The sequence below is a fragment of the Pseudorca crassidens genome, chromosome X (assembly GCF_039906515.1).
Source record: "Pseudorca crassidens isolate mPseCra1 chromosome X, mPseCra1.hap1, whole genome shotgun sequence".
Lineage (NCBI taxonomy): Eukaryota > Metazoa > Chordata > Mammalia > Artiodactyla > Delphinidae > Pseudorca > Pseudorca crassidens.
The window spans coordinates 6,487,988-6,505,025 of NC_090317.1; the positions used below are offsets into that span (position 1 = coordinate 6,487,988).

Sequence of the window (17,038 nt, forward strand, 5' to 3'; positions counted from 1 at the left end):
TGTGTGAAAACATTCTTTTCCAGTTTAGAGTCCCTTTAGCAAAAAGACTTCATACCGTACAGCTGAATTCAGGGGTTTACAATAACTCATCAATAGTACAGTACAGGAAGTGGTTTGCTGAATACGGACGGAAAGGTTGCAGTAATCAACAGCGCGGTGCAATGTCACAGGGGCTATATTTTGACTTAAGATCCCTCTCGCACAGCAGGTGGAAATAATGAGTACTAGACACTGAAGAAATTATTCAAGGCAGTGCTGGGTCAGTCTAGCTTCCTGGCAGCCACAAAGAAAGCCAGATGCCCTGTGCCATGCGTTTCACCTATGATTGATGACTCAAGCCCTTTCAGAATAGTGTCTTTGGAAATGGTTTGCTGTGGCTCCGGCCAATCCTCTTTGTCATGTCGATCTCCTTCCCATAAATCTCCCGAAGGAATCAACAGGGCAGTGGTCCTCAAGGGTGGGCAAGGAGTATCTGTTTCTGTCATCTTAAAGAGGGCCACAGTCCCTGCGACTGGAGGGACCTCTGCCCAACTCTCATCCTACTTTAAGCATTTAATGATCCGGCTCCAGTGGCCATGTATGCAATGGCCACCATGAGATCCCCAGTGCCTGGCCCATGTAGACACCTACCACATATGTGATGAATGAAGGAACGGATGAATGCCCGTTCTCCTCTTCAGGAGGCAGACACAACACTTAGAATTTCACCCATCACAAAGATGGCTTTCGTACGCGTTGCAAGGAGAGTGGGACCACTCCAGGATTTTGTGTCAGAGTGGCATGCTATTCGGGTCCAATCTCCATCTTGCAAGAGGAAGCCGTGGTCACAGCCAGAGGAAGAGGGGCTTTTCACGCCATCTGAGTAGTAGTTTGTGCAGAGGTGGCCAGCGTGGAGCAACAGCTCAAGCCTTGCCTCTGAGGAGCTGTATTACAGGGCGGTGCTACGGCGCCAGGGTTCGAACCCCAGCTCTGCTGCTACCTACGCTACCTACCTGTGTGATTTGAGCGAGTGACTTAACAACCTCTCTTAGGCCTTAATTCCCCCATCATCAAAATGGCAATCACGAACACGACTACTACCTCACAGGGTTACGGAAGGTTGAAGAGTTTACATGTGGAAGGCGTTCGGAGGATTGCCTGAGGTGCAGCGGCCACTCCATACACGGGATCCATGGTCATCTCCCAAGTGTAGGCCAACATGGCCACAGGGAGAGAGATGCAGTTTCCCAGGAGGCACCGGGGTTCAACATTAGTTATCTCATTCCTTCTGGAAAAGCTCCTGTTAGCCTTTCGATCCTCTGGGGTTCCCATATTGTGGCAATTAAAGGGAAAGATACCCAGAGGGAGGTTTCCCTGGGCAAAGGCTGGTAAGGATCTGCTCTTGCACCGAACTTCTGAAAAAGTGTGTGTGGACCAGGCGGCGAGGCCTCGCTTGGTTCCATCTACCCTAAAAATAGAGCTCGAGCCTTCCAGGCCTGGCCACCTCCCACACGCGTATCTAGACAGGGTCTCCGTGAGTCTCTGCAGGCCATTATCCCAGTGCTGGGACGTCCTGCCCTGAGAAATGAGAACACAGTGAACACGGCAGGGCTGCCCTCAGAGCCGGGGAGGGCTGACGAGAGCAGAAGACATTATACTTCCTCTGTGTGGCCCTTTCTCACAGATGATGGAATGTGCAGCAGAACTGCCCAGATAGGAAGGAACTGGCTGCCGTGAGAGGGAGTTTTATTCTCCTCCCATTTTGGTTTTGGTTTTGTTTTTTGCTTTTGGACCAGCAGAAGCTGGGTAAGCACTGCTAGGGAGAGTGAGGGAAGGCGATGACCAAGGAGCTGGCATAGCTCCGATCCCCGTTAAGGTCTGAAGCTCTAAGGCTCTCCACAAGCGCCGGGACGCGTACCTGGGAGGAGGCGCTCCGGAGAAGCAGCCAGCACCTCTCCTCTCCCCTCCACCTTCGTGAGAACTACTCTAAGGAGTTCACGTGGATTCATGAAAATTGCTCCTATTTCTCCTTCGATTTTTATAGCTTTTCTGATTCTTAAAGTTCAGGTTTTAAACGGGAGATTATCGTTATGGGAAAAAAAGACTGTAGCTCACAGAGAGCCTTAATTCTCCTCTTAATAGTTCCAGAGGGATACAGAGTATCTGTACTGACTCTAAGAAGGCCTCCTCACCCATTGTCTATTTATGAAAATTCAGCCTTATTATTAAACGCCGGCCACGTAAACAAGTGCGGCTTAATTCGCCAAAGCAAAACGGCTAGGATTTCCAATGTCTTTCCATTCTGTTCAACATGAAGGTCTAATAACTTGACAGTTTAAATTCAAGACGCCGCAACAGTTTGGGACCAGAAACTTGGAATTCAATGAAACAGCTTGCAAGATATTAAAGGCTTCTGTCCCCAGAATATGTTTTCTTTTTTTCCAGTGTAGGCTGCTTCATTCACTACAACCTTTTAAACATTGCTCTCATAAAATGCACAAGCAGTCTTTAGGAGAAATTAGTTAAACGGCTCCCAGAAAGCAGTGGTGTTTTTCCCCTTTCGAAACACTGCCGTAAGTATCCCAGCTCACTAAGAAAGGGTAAACAAGTCCGAAAATTTATCACATGTAACAGGTATGATTAAAAGGAGGACTGAAGAGGTCAGTGATGCTCATGCGAGGGGCAGTCCTGTTGTCAATGCATTAGACCTACCCAAGGAAGTGAATAAAACTGCAACTACTGTGCCGTTTACAGGAATAAATGTCAGGAACCCAAAGACAGAGATTGCGGGGGGGGGGTGGTGGTGACAGAGCGCGGAGCGCTGCGGAGTTGGAAGTAGCGTCAGGCTTCTTCCTCACGGCTGCTGAGGTCTGGCTGGGCTCCGGGCACACTGACAGAGGAGCCCGAAGTCACAGGAGAGGCGAAGTGAGTTCAAGGACCCACATTACACAAGCCCATTCAACGTGGGGTTGTCCCGCCCCCGATCACCACCACTAAAATAGCTGGAACTCCTTTTCAGAAAAAAGTAGCATCAGAACTTCATTCAGGAAATCCAGGTGCTGGCACACGTTTGAACAAACACGCATTCACAAATCCCCATTTCATGACCTAGCAGCCACACCACCCCGCACAGCCCACAAGGTGAGGCCCACGTTCCCAAGTGAGACCGTGATGGATTCCAAACTTCCCCAGCCCGTGGGGAATAAAAGGAAAGAGAAGGAAAGAGGAGACACAAGAAAACTGCAAAAGTAGCCCTAACGCTGGCACTGCACCTTTTGCTTCCGTTTCTGGCTCTGTAGCTTCAACTTTTCCTTACCAGTATTTACACCCCTGCGGTTTTCTGCTAGTGTCGTTGTTGCTGTTAAATGAATGTGTGTCACACGAACCCAAGACCCTGGCCCATTTCTGTGGAGTCATATAGGCACATTCATTCAGTTACTTTCCCCCTTTCTAATTCCTACGAACGACAGCAAAAAAAATAATTAATTAATTAAAGCTCAACGAAGATTTATGAGGGGACTCGTTTCCCAACTTCTGCCCCTGTAGCTGGGTGAGGCCGCTTAACTAAAACATCTCTGAGAAATGCCATGAGCCATGAAGTTTCTGACTCGCATATCATTTATGATACCCCTGGGGAGCGGGCCTGCCTAAGAAAACCGAGGCCCAGCACCCCATAAGGTTCTCATTACAAACAGGAATTTGCCAGGCCAGATGCACTGGGGGTTGTCAAGCTCTGCAAACTCTCCCCACCAAAAAACTCATAAATTTTGCAGAATATATTGCTTTTCCTTGAATTTTTATGATTATGTTCAATTTCAGGAAACTTACCCCATACTTCATCATTTGCCTTCGTTTTTAAGAGTTATCTGACGTCCATGAAGTTCTATGGACTTTCTACTAATCATGTTTTTTAAATCTTAAAAATATAAGCCTACGTATTTCCAGCCAGCCATGAATTTAAAATCTCCCCCCTTCTTCCAATTTTGGTATGCAATTGCAGGTCGACCAGATTTCGAAGGTTCTCTGCTGGACAAACTCACCTTTCCATCTTCCATTGAGGCAAGGAACCCAAAGAAAGATGGCAATAATGGTGATCAGAGTGTACAAGGTAGTCAAGACTTAGCACTGAAACCGGATGGGTGACACTGTAAGACTCAGAGGCAGGTACTTGCCTGGAGCAGTCACGGTAGCATTCACAGCCCAAGGAAAAGACTCCCCAACCCCAGGGTCAAGGGCATTGGAAATGGTGGACTATAGTTGGACACCTAGGCAAAGTTTGGTGTCCTCCCACATTTTAACTTGGTAGAGTGTATTTTATTGATTCTAGTGCTATTTTGCTAAATTTACTTTTCATAATACATATTACAGGCTTGAATACTTAACCAATCTCAAATTCGTTACCAACCCCATTTTTCAGCTAATCGTGTATTAAGAGGGGCAATGTCTATAAACCGTTTTGCTGCCTAGCTGTAGCTATGGCGGTTCTTAATGCTACACCCAAACCAGAAGGCATTCTTTACACACCCCAGAAACCCAGAGGCAAGCCAGATGTAATCCTGTGCTAAATCAGATTAGGTGAAGCAGACAAAATCACAACTTTATTCAATGTGTCATTTATCCCGGGTGACTAATGCATTATTTGTATGAAGTTAAAATTGAGCTTTGAGAAACTATGAAATAAATCAAATGCCCTACTTTATGTAATTTTAACAGACAGACCCCATTAGGATTTTACTATGCATAGCTGTTGGTTAAAATCATTGACCGGTATCCTTATAAATTAATCAACCGAGGTAATACTGGCTCTGCTGTCATCATTTGCTACTAATCTACAGTTAGAATTCACTTTAACTTTTCAAGCCTCTTGAAATAGGTTCATCAAATTTCCATTTTTTTGTTCAAAATATATGAGTAACTGTGATGGTTTACAAAAGCCTGTGGTAGAAGTCTGCCACTGGTGTCGTTTTTCAATGGCATTAGAGCGTGCACTGGCATTTCATTGTCATTTCAGGGTAAAATGCTAACAGAATCCAACCATAATCATCTTCATCATTCTTGATAGGAACTTTTATCACTCGCGGTCTGAATACATGTGAACTGTTTAAAGTTTAAACTGTTACAGAACTGCAAAACAAACCAATTGGCCAAAATGTCTAATTGTAGCAAAGGGGATATGGTTAATATTTAGTAGTTAACTTTTTTAAAAAGATCATCATGGCTCTTGCATTCCTCCTGGATCTTTAATACTTGGATATGTTTCATTTCTGATTATGAGACCTAATTTATTAAAAACCCATAAGTATCTACAGTTCCTCCTCCAAATATGTACTTAATGCCTGGTTAGTTTAGCGAACTGGGTGCTTTACCTCCACTAAAATGTCCTAGATTTCTTCAACACCTTTTATCTTTCTGTCTTCCTTGACCTGCATCTCATGACCTTTAACTGTGTACTGTAAAAACAAAAAAATAATATTTAGAGAGTTTTTTTCCCAAGGTTAATTTTAATTAATCTTGAAGTTTTAAGTTACCCATCAGCTCTGATACAGCCGATGTCCAACTCTGTGAAGGCAGTGGGAAAAACACGCACCTTCTGGGGTGCTCGTTCAATATGGTGGTGTGTGTAAAGCACGGAACACAGTGCTTGGCAAATACGAGTTCTCTTACGCTGGCTCTCAAACCATCTTACAGAGTGCTGCAAAATGAACGCATAGGGAAACTTTTCTGCACGTCCTTGAGATGAAACTGCAATCTGAATCCTCCAGAGGCATAAATAGAATATGTGTTCGGCCTAAAAATACGTTAGGAAAACCCAAATCCTAGGTTAGCCTCCAAAGCAGGAGCTATTTTTAAAACAAAGAAAGAAGGGAGGAACGAGGGAGGGAGGGAGGGAAGGACAAACAAGAAACACGAACAAGGCAGCAGGCCCGGAGGAAAAAAGGCTACAAAAGTATGGAGACGAATATTCAGCAAACGTTGAAGGCATGCTCTCCCCTCCACCTTTGTACTACATGAAAGCCTCATTCTGAAGACAGTAACAATTTAAGACACCTTTTTAAAAAAAAGTCTGCAAAATTACCCTTACAGCACTGTCATAGATACTAAATGTAGGTGCACCCCGCAAAAAGAAACTGCTACGCGTAGCAGTCTAAAATCACAAATTTGATAAGTTTAGGGTTGCTTAGGAGAGATTACACTCATCAACAAAGAATTCCCCACAGGATTCCTAGCAAGCAGGTGTACACAGAGAGACTTACTTTATAAAACTTTAATAAGCAGGCTATTTCAGGAGTCTAGCTGTTGAACACATCTACCTGTACCTACCTGTCTGACCATCGTGATTTTAGATCTTCTCTTAGACCTCATTCTTGCACCTCTGAACTCTCTCTTCACAAATCTGATCACACAAAGCATTAAGCAGGTTACTGTATATCAACCCATTGATTTATTCAACAAAAAGTAACTGAGCACCTACTGTGTGCCACTCTTCTAAGCACTGCAGATGCAGTGGTAAATAGTGCCGCCCCCCAAAGAACTCCCCCCTCATTGAGCCCACGTTCAATGCATCTTCCTCCCGAGCACCGAATCTTGTGCTTACACCAAAGAGGAGCAGAATCGAGCATCTCTTGTTGGAGTAGGTATCAGGTCAGTTACACCTCATATATGGTTATGGACTCCAACCCAATGCTGGCTTGTAAGTACTAAAGATGAGTGCCAAAGGCCTCATCAGCCCAGTCCGCTGCCAAGCCCCGAAGCACACAGGGCTTGCCACTGTTCTAGCATCTCTCCCAGGGCATCATCACGGGCTAGCAGCTCAGCTAAGTATTCACAGCCTGTGCGCTAACTGCAGCTCTGCAGCATACTATCCGTGTGACCTTGGGCAAGTCGCTGAACCCCTCTGTCCCAGTTTCCCTGCCCTGTAAAATAGGGAACTCGGATAACACAAATCAGAGCCGTCACATAGGAAATGTAAGCTCTAATTATTATTTTCACTCATTATTATTAATGTGATTCATTATGGCTTCCCACCTAGAGGTAATATTTTGAAGACCTAGCACGGCGCCTGAATGAATCGGACAAGCCGACGATGCTGCACTCTGAACTGGCTGCATTAGGCTATTACTCTGGGCCAGACGCTAGGATTACACCAATAAAAGACATGTTCTCCTCCCTCAAAACAACTCAGGTGCATTGGACGCCTGTTCAGGGCAGTATGGCAGCTCAGAGGAAGGGTGTCTAACCCGACGGGGCAAGAGTATGTGAGTTTGGGGACGCAGGAGGTATAGGAGGATTGTAGCTAGCGGCTTCCCAGAGACAGAGCTGAGATTCGAAGGATGAGACAGCCAGACGAAGAATTATTTGGTGGCCGAAACAATTCATTATAAACACAGATGTAAACACCAACCAGATGGTACCAAGGCATCAACTTACGCTTTAGGAAAAAGAAAGACTAAAGGAAAAACATCAATACACACCTTCCACAAAAATGAGCTCATAATTTTTTTTAAAAAGGAGAAAGAAAAAAAGAACAGATATATCTGGGTACATCTCAAGAGCCGCGATACACGCTTCTTTCGAAAATCGCTACTTTGCCAGCAATTGTGCCAACTTACAAACATTTGTTTCAACTGATTCAGGAAAACAAACTCTCATTTGGTATTTCTTTCAAGAATGCTTGCCTCGATATTTACATAATTCAGACAGTCAAATAATTGTCCAGAATTCTGTGGCTATTCCCCAGCAAATGGTGGTCAGTGGTAATGAGAACACTCCACTCACACAGCAAAACATAACTTCAGCAACTATGTGATGAACGTGAGCTACTATTCAAGCAGTAAACTCCGGGTCCAAAGGCAACTGTTTAACAGCAAGTGTCGGCTGCTCCTGGTCTGCTAAACAGCCCCCATTTCTGGCTTTCCAGTTCGCTCTGGGCATTGCGGAGGACTGCTTCTCCTCCTCTAGCTCACGTTCCCTCTCTCTCCCTGAATTCCTATTTTACTTACATCCATGCCACACCATTCCCCCCAATCCAGGTCTACATTCCACCGTCAAGTCAGTGGGGCCAGAGGTCATCTTCTACATTCCTTTATCTCCCCCTAAAAGTGACTGCCGAGCAAAGCGTTGGGCACAGAGCAGGTACACAGTGCAGACAGTTCTGGAGAGGGTGACAAATACTGAACCAGGACACGAGAGCTCCGGACCTGACCTAGCGTTGTCACGTATGGACTGTACGTCCTTGGGCAAGCTATTTTCCCATCCTGGGCCTTGGTCTCCACATCTGTATGAAGAGGAGGCTGGACCAGATGATGGTGAAGGGCCCTCCAGTCTTGAAACGCTGGGTTTGAGGAACTGATGAATATCTACACACCTGAGCCAAGCCTTTTGCCAGCAAATAAATAATGGCTAATTGATGAGACCTCTCCAGGATTCCACGGCACTCCACCAGAAACATCCATCACGCTGGAATTTAATTTAGTTACTGTGGCTGTGCCGACCTGGCGTGGAACCACCAGTCCCTTTGGAATATTAATTTATTAAAAAGAATTAGTTGACTGACATCCTGGAGGGAGAAATAAAGCCTCTGCGATTGCATTTCTCGTTGTTCACTGGACAGTTAGGTCGTCGTGTACATATTGCCACAGTCAGAAGGTTAAAGTGTCCTCATAACACGCTCCTTCTGGTGGGTTGGTTTGATCAAATCACACTAGAGACCCAAAGACCAAGGAGACATCAGACTCCTAAGAAACTTCTCCCAGTGACTGTTAAAGCCCAGGTTACAATGCAGCACCACTACAAGACGAGTAGGGTTTTATTTTTTATTTATATAAAAAGAAACAATTTCAATGCTATTGCCAGGAGATATGTGGCCTACAAAACACAAAATCTGGACTCCAGGAATATGGTTTAATCAAGGCCACCAGTATCTGCTACTGAGACCTGGTTTTCACTGAAGCCGGTCGATGATGCAAAGAACTATTATTTGGAAATCTAAGCAAAAAAAAAAACCCCATTCTTTATGGGATGGAAGTGATGGGTTTCTTCTTTTCCTTTTCTCCAGCAAAATGAACATTGAAAAAAATAAACAGATGAGTGATTTTAACTTTGTAATGAAAACACAACCTGTTTCCTTAGCTTATTTCCCAATGTGTGGCCTTTATACCTTCCTAGACCAGCACAAGCCTCTTGAACAACCAAATCAAAGATACCTTTCAATCACTGGCTGATTTTCTTTTCAAAATGAAGCAAAATGCACAGGTATATGAAGAATAGCATTCCATAAACTAAGCAATTCATAATCAAAATCAGATTCTAGCTGGAGGGCCATTGTCAGCCCTGCTTAAATCAGGCCATTTTATTTAAGCACTCAGATCATTTCTCTCAGCTCAGTAAGTAGGTGGATGTTAGCAGCTAAGGTCATCGAAAAGATTTACTTTCAAATAAATTCAACAATTGCGAGCACCGCCCTCTCCATGGTATAAAGTGTGCCTCGCTTTGAACATGCATATAAAATTTCATTAAAGTGCAACATAAAAGTTTTACATTAGAGGAACCCAGTGCTGGACCTTTGTTTAACAGTCATGATAATTTATGGCGTGGATCTGCTACAGTTAAGTAGAAAAACAGGCTTCTCACGATGAAATACAAGGCATAAAGGCTGAAACTCAAGGAAAGCTGGAGGAATCCCAACCCTCCGACCACTCAATTCTTCTTCAGATTTTTGTCACACATACTTCTTCAACGTTCTCCGCACAGATTGAGACACAATACCAGTCCTGTACCCCTCTACCTTCAAAGCTGGTTTTCTCAGTTCTAAGCATATCTTAGGATTCATAGAAATCTATTTTTTAAGCACACTGATAAATAACAGGGGTTCGAGTTTTGCCTTTCCCTATTAAGCTTTTCTTGGTTACCATCCTTCTTTCTCGTTACTTTCTGCGCAAGAGACCAGACTGGCTAGGAGACCTTCAAAAAGTTACAATTAAAACACTATCAGGCAGGCAGAGGGGAGGTATTACCACCAGGATCTAAGCAACTGTCTTTGGAAGACAGAAGCATTTGCATAGAGCCCTCTTGGAGCTGATGGGGCTCTCATATCAATCAACACATGTTTCTTGAGCACCTGTAATGGGAAAGGCACTGTGCTGAATGATGCGAGAGGGCGTACGCCACTGCCTAGAAAGCGGTGTGGCTATCTAAACACAAACGACTTAATGCAACAGTAGTGACTCAGTGAAAAGAACACTAAACACAAATCCTGAGACCATCCACACACTGTGAAAACTTAGGCAAGTCACTTAACCTCTCTGAACTTCAGTTTTCGTGTCTACAAAACGGAGCCAGTAAGACCAGTCCTGACAAACCCACGTGGTTATTGTGAGGATCAAATCAAATGATAGATGTGGTAAGTTATAAAGCTTTGGAAAGAAATGTTATCAAGCTCCTATGCCCAGCTTTGAGGCTCCCAATTAACTAGACAATATACCATGGCCTTCTTTAAGTTCAGGTACCAAATCTTCAAAATTAGGGTATTCGAATTTAAATGGACAGTTCTCAAGGACTTGAGTTTTGCCATCTATATATATATATTATACATACTATATATGAATGGCAAATTACAATACACATATTGTAATTTGCCATTCATACGTTTTCATTAAAGGGGCATCCATGAAAGAAGTGCTAAGGGATTGTACCATTACATAAATTGTTCCTTATTCAATTAAAAGAAAAAAGCAGAGTTCCATGGCTAGTCGATTACATGGTAATTCCACAGATTCTTTTCTTTACACAAGCATCATGTACACAGTCCAATCCGTTTGTTTCAGTGAGAGCTAAATGCTCGAACCCACACAGGAACAATAAATAATAGGCAATGAGGTTTTGCAGAAAGGCACTTGAGCTGGAAATTGGGAGATGCGGATTCCTGACCCAGCCCTACTACTAACCAGGCTGTGTGAGCTTAGGTGAGTCAATCAACCTCTCCAGGGCTGTTTGCTCATCTGTAAAATGGGAATAACACGTGTACGTTCTGATTCACAATGACCGAATGAGATGATGTATGGAGAAGGATCCCACCTGTTGGAAAGGCTCAGACAATATGTCAGTTGTTGCTGGTGCAGGTTCTGGGATCAGCTCCATCTAGGCTGGAACCTGAATTGCATCACTGAGTATCTACTGCCTCCATTTCTTCATCCAAAAATGGAAATCATAATAGGTCCCATCTCATAAAGTTGTCTGAAGGATTAAGTGAGACTGAGTATTTAAAGCACTAGCTACTCCGTCATGTTTGGGGCACAGAGTAAACACCCAAATAACAGTAGCAACAACGAGGATGCGTCCTACTACAGATACAGGTGAAACACACACACACACACACACACACACACACACACACACACACGACACACTCCTCAGAAAGGTTTCTCCAGGTTGTGGTCTTGAGTTCTTAAATCAGCAACACATTTCTTTCCATTATCAGTAAACAAGTTTTTAAAATCTCTTTCTTTATCCCACAGCAATCAGAAAAAGACAAAATTAAAAGTGAAAAATGTAGTCACTGTACCAGTTGTTTTGTCTACATGACAGGCTAATCAAGTATGTGGTAGTTTCCCTTTCTGAGGTATGAGCTATAAGCTCATAGGACTATGGCTTCTAGATTGTTCCAGAGATGGCCATTTTATTGGGCTTTTACGATTCTGAAATTGTTAAATATGTGCAGATTTTTCATGCAAGAAATAGTCCCAGCTAAGAATAATGGGCATGAAATAAAGGTTCAGCACATTAAAACCATTCCTATTCAACAATAATGAGCATGTTTAAATACGATATAATTTTTATCCATCTACAAAACGCTTAAATGTTTGGAATCTCGTTTATGTCTATAATGACAGATTCATATTTGAGGCAGTCGTTTTCAATCTTGATTTGTATATTTTAAAGTTGTTAAATGCTTGGCTGAATCATTAGCAAAACAATTCATGTATCATTAAACTGATTTCTAACATGAGATAATTTTCTTCCTTGTCCAATAGACGTGCCTTCTAAGATTTACGGGGACAGCATTTATCTTTGGGGGTTTCAGTGGGTGTGGAGGAGACCTCGTCACTAGCTAATTTCACCACCTTGAGTCTCGCCCTCCCATATACTCCCTTAAGAAACTCAAGCCCAAGTGGTTTGCTGAATGAGTGCTCAAACAAGCCGGAGAATGCATATTGTACCAGCAAAAAAAAGACCACTGACTGTCTCCCTTGCAGTGGAAAACAAACAGAGGGGGAGGGGGAAAGATAAATGGCTGGAGGTAGAGAAAGAGAAATCCTGGCAACCTGGAGGCGCCGCCCCGCCCCCTCCACATTCCTGCCACCCCCAGGTAGACCAAGGTTGCGTTCCCTGTCTCTCCCCGACCTTCCCATCCATAAACAGGCCTCTTCCACTCTTCCGGAGGATTGCAGCGCAGGAGGCCTCCAAGATCTGTGTGCGCAGAGCAGGGGGAAGCAGCCGGGCTGCTGCAGTGCATGGGCCATGCCCAGCTGGAGCTGAAACAGTTCACTTTTGTCTGGAGAGCAGGGTCCCCGCCCCCCATGGCTGAGGGAAACTGGGGAAAGCGGGGCTGCTGGGGCAGCCCCGGGGGAGGAGAAGCCTGGCCCGCACATGGCCCCTTCCCAGCCTGGACGGCCCCACACAGACCTTTGAACTTTCTATTTATATAACAGTTTAGTGAGTTTAAGTCTCTTCCTGTGTAACTGCCCGTTTGCAAGCTCGCCTCTAATTAGGCTACTTGTGAGACACCACATAAAAACTACAAACCATGGATGCCGGCCTCCGTCCTTCGCTGTGAGAAGTCGGCCACTGTCACAATGGCTTAACTACAATTTTCACCAGGCTTTTGAACATTGTGATTTTGCTATCACAGTGGTTTCCTTTTCCCTTTTTATTTTTTAGAATGAGCCCTTTGCTGTATCTATCTTCCCTTCTTTCCTTCTTTCTTTTTCAATAATAAAAAGAAGATAAGCATCTCTACAAAAAACCTCGGCCTGTCACGAAGCAACACCTAATCAATACGGGAGGGGTGCTTGCAGGGTGGAAAGGCTGTGCACTTGGTAGGCCCTCGGATTTTGCTGGTAAACAAGTCCAAATCTAGCCACGTGATCTCCATACACCTCAAGAATTCATTTACTGGGTTACCACAGACAAGTCTACGGAGTGATTTCAACGATAAAATTTGATTTTTTTCCCTTTACCTTTTTTTCTTTTTTTTAAGAGCAAGTGGTGTCTTTGGTGCACACAGCCATCTGCGCCTTCCTCTTCTTTCACAGAATGGTTCATATTAAACTCAGACACAGGTGAACATTGCTCATTCACCCAGGAATCTTGAAGAACGAGAGCTCTGGCCCTTTAATCGACTCCAGAGCAGGACCCATTAAGAGATTCTTGCGGTGTGTGAAGTCCAGGGCTCTGTTCCGTTAGGCACCGAGCACTCCCAGACTCGGCACATCCACACTGCAGTCACCCGTGCCCCATCCTTTCCATTTGCATTCCTCCTGACAAATGTGTATGTCTCTAAATGGGCACGCACTTTTTGCTTACTGTAGTCTAGTGTTTGCAAATGACACAGATGCCTGTGTCTGTAAAGTCTTTCCTCATTAAGTCTTGGAAGATGAGTTTGTGTTTTAGCTGGCCTGATCCAGTTATTGTCAGACATCTAGGGTTGCGGTAGAGATGGCTCAGAGCTCTCTGTTCCACAAGTGACTGCTGAGAAGAGATCCAATGGAAATGAGATCCTTAACTTGGCTGGCGCCTTTTTCTTCCTAGGACCTCCTGGGGAGTTAGGGGTGGGGAGCAATGGATGCCATCAGTCTAAGCAACTACTTGCTCCCCAGGAGGGGAAGTAAACATATAATGAACATGTAATTGGCATGCTCTGAATGTCCAAAGAGAGTTTGGAAAGGTACACACTCCCATTCAAGGCAATAGCAAGCTTTTTAGTTCATCCACTATTCACATTGATGTTCCTTTTCTCTGTCGGGGTGTACAACACACGGGCGCACAACCGCATTACAAATGTTTACAAACACAGATGCACAAGGAAGCTTGCCCCTCACGATCAAACAGTAAGAAGGAGAAATTTTCCTGGAACGTGTGCACAGAGGGAAAAGGCCAGCTTATTTATGCAGACGCGTTATACTAATTCATCGGTATTTCACATAATATCCACGGAGTGTCCAAGTCTGCATGTTTCTTAACTGATGTGGCATAGTCAGGGATAGTTTCCAAAAAGGGACAAAAAGAAATCACAACTAAAAGAGCCCACCTCCTTTAAATATGCAACTGCATGTGCCTAAGATTAAACTGAAATTAAAACAATATAATAAACATGTTTTTAAAAACCTAATACCTTGTATATATGTTTAACATTTGAACTACACCCACAAAATCACTTATAACGTCTGTTAAATTAATGATGTTACCCACACCATATATTAGGCAAATTGTATGCAAATAGTAATGCTGTGGTTATCAGTGGTGTGCAAAATAAACCAGCAAAGCAGGGTAAAGGCTGTATACAGGAGCGTAATATTTAACTGAGCAGTAATTTTACCGTGATCTTTACTTTTAAATAACAACAGCATGGTTGTTAAAAACTGTAACCTGTTTTTCTGCAGAGCTGATAAAACCCTGTATGGTGTCAAAAATGCCTTACAGATTAATACTGATACAGTGTAATTTGTGGCTTCAAGGATTTACCCGGAATCGCTGTAAAATAAAATGTATTTAACTTCTGATTATCTTGGATTTGCAACTAAAGGAGTCATGATTGACATGATGAAGCTATTGGCTAAGAGTATGACCCTTTTCTAAAGAAGGAGATTGCCTAAAATATCACATCAGCAAAGGGAAATCCTTGTAAAAATACACAGCATTCATCGTCAACGGCTGCCAGTACTTTAACATTGCAAAAGATTTCGCACTGTCGGTCGCTACTATAGATTATTCCAACTACATTTGAAAAGGCAATAGCCAAGAGTGCAATTCGAAGTCGCTGCCGCCGCGCCTTCCCCCCGTCTAATTCCATAGGCTGTGGGGGGAAATCGATACGTTAGAATGTTATGACAAATTAACAGTGATAACGTTGGTGCAGGAGGTGAAGCTTCTGTAAAAGTTAATAGATACGCATATCTATTTATACACACGCGCGCGCGCATCACGCAGACTAACAACTTTCCGGCTCCCCAGTCACCTCTGCACCATCTTTCACAAACCTCTCGGGGACAAGCTGACGGTATTTGGGGAAGAGCCGACTAAACCTGTGAATCCGAGCTGGGTGCCCATTAAACCCACAAACCTGCGGCTGCCTCCCAGTGCGGGGCGGACGGGGGCCCGGCCGCTAATTAAATGTGCGTTGACGTCGGAGCGGCCAACTTTAGGGGCCAACTTCAAAAACCCTCAGTCTGGAAAGCCAGACGCCGCGGTCGGCCCGGACCGGGTGTCCCCCGCGCGGTGGCCCCCGAAGCCGCCGCTCGGCGCCCGAGTGCGGGGAACTTGGGCCGAGCGGGTGGCAGGGAAGGTGTGCGCGCCGCGCCGTGCGGGGACCGGGGTGGCGGCGGGGGCGGTGGCCGCCGAGGAAGCGGAGGGCCGCCGGTGGCACCTCGCCGCTGCCTGCCCCCCGCGGCCGGCCGCCGGCGTCGGGCACCTGGAAAGTTGGGGGCATTTCGGGCGGGCAGCATCCGGTGCGCTGGGAAGGCCACCCGGCCAGCCGTTCGGGGAGAAAATCCCGGCGGAGGTCGCGCGCCTCAGCCCCCGGGCAGCACCGGATCCGATTTGGGCCAGACGCAACTCTTTGGACTTGGAGTGTCAAACGACGCCCTCGGGACCTGCATCCCTCCCTCGGTCCGCACCTCCCCCCACCCGGGCACCCGACCGAGGAGTCGCGGCGGCCGGGGCCAGAGGTGGCCAAGAGCAAGTGGGAAGGCGTCCCGGGCGCCCCACCAAACCCCGGCTCCTCTTAACAAAGGCGAAAAGCCCAGCCCCGGCCCAGGGACCCGCGCAGCCAAGGAGAAGGCAAAAATCAACACCTACCACTGCTGCTCCAAGTCCCAGTCCCTGAAAAAGTCGAATAGATCCATAGCGGCCGGGCGGCTGCGGCGGCCGGGCGTCCGTCCCTGCTGGCGACGGGTCTGCGCGGCTCTCGGCGCGGCTCGCTCGCTGCTCTCCGGCCCTCCCGCCCGGCTAAAAGTGCCCGGGCCGCATCGGCGGCGGCGGCGGGCGCCGGAGGTGCCGGGTCCTGCGCTCTGGGGCGGCGACGGCGGCGGCGGCACCGGGCGGGCAAGTGCCTGGCCGCCCGCTCGGCTCCGCTCGGTCCGCGGCTGCCCGCGCGCCCAGCGCCCCGACGCTGCGGCGGCAGCCGCTGCGGGCTCGAGCCGGCGAGGCCGCCCGCCTGGCGGGCTGCGGGCCGGCGGCGGCGGCGGCGGCGGCGGCGGCGGCGGGGGCGGCCGGGGCAGCGGCAGCGGCGCGGCGCGGCGCGGCAGCCGGGGCGGCAGCGGCGGCGGCGGCGGCGGCTGCACAGGCGGCGGCGGCGGCCGCGGCAGCATCACACACTTACACACTCACAGGGGGCGGAGCCTGGACAGCCCGAAGCCGCGACATGGAGCCGGCACATTATCATCCCCGGATCTGGCAGGGGCTCGCTCCGCCCGCGCGCGCCGCCCGGGACCCCCCTCTGTCAAAATCAGCTGGTGGGAGCGGCCGCAGAACTGGGGAGCCGGGCCCGGGTCCCGCCCGGAGGAGCAGTTGCAGGGATGCGGGAGGGTGGCCGGCGGGGCCAGGAGGCAGGCTTCGGGAAGGAGACCCTCTCTCGGAACCCCTACCTCCTCCCACAACTGGGAGTTACGCTTCGGAACCAGAAAAGAGCGCACAAACTGCCTCGGGGATGGGGGTCGACCCCCGCTGCGGCGCGCGCAGTCCCTGCCCGGGGACGCTCCTCGGGCCCCCGAGTACTGGAGCAAACTTTGGTGGGCCCAAGCATCCCTCGGCCCCGCAGCGCAGAGCACTCGGGGCCAGGAAGGAG

The 17,038-nt window shown here is 47.0% G+C and overlaps 1 protein-coding gene across 2 annotated transcripts in view; it reads right to left on the reverse strand.

The window, feature by feature from the left end:
* The window catches only part of AFF2 (ALF transcription elongation factor 2), a 489,926-nt gene extending 473,698 nt beyond the window's left edge, over window positions 1–16,228 (reverse strand). For both annotated transcript variants that reach the window (XM_067722201.1, XM_067722200.1), the window contains exon 1: window positions 16,051–16,228. In XM_067722201.1, coding sequence (XP_067578302.1) covers window positions 16,051–16,097 — 47 coding nt within the window. In that variant the 5' untranslated portion in view covers window positions 16,098–16,228. The remainder of the gene's footprint in view (window positions 1–16,050) is intronic.
* Window positions 16,229–17,038: the final 810 nt, after the last annotated feature.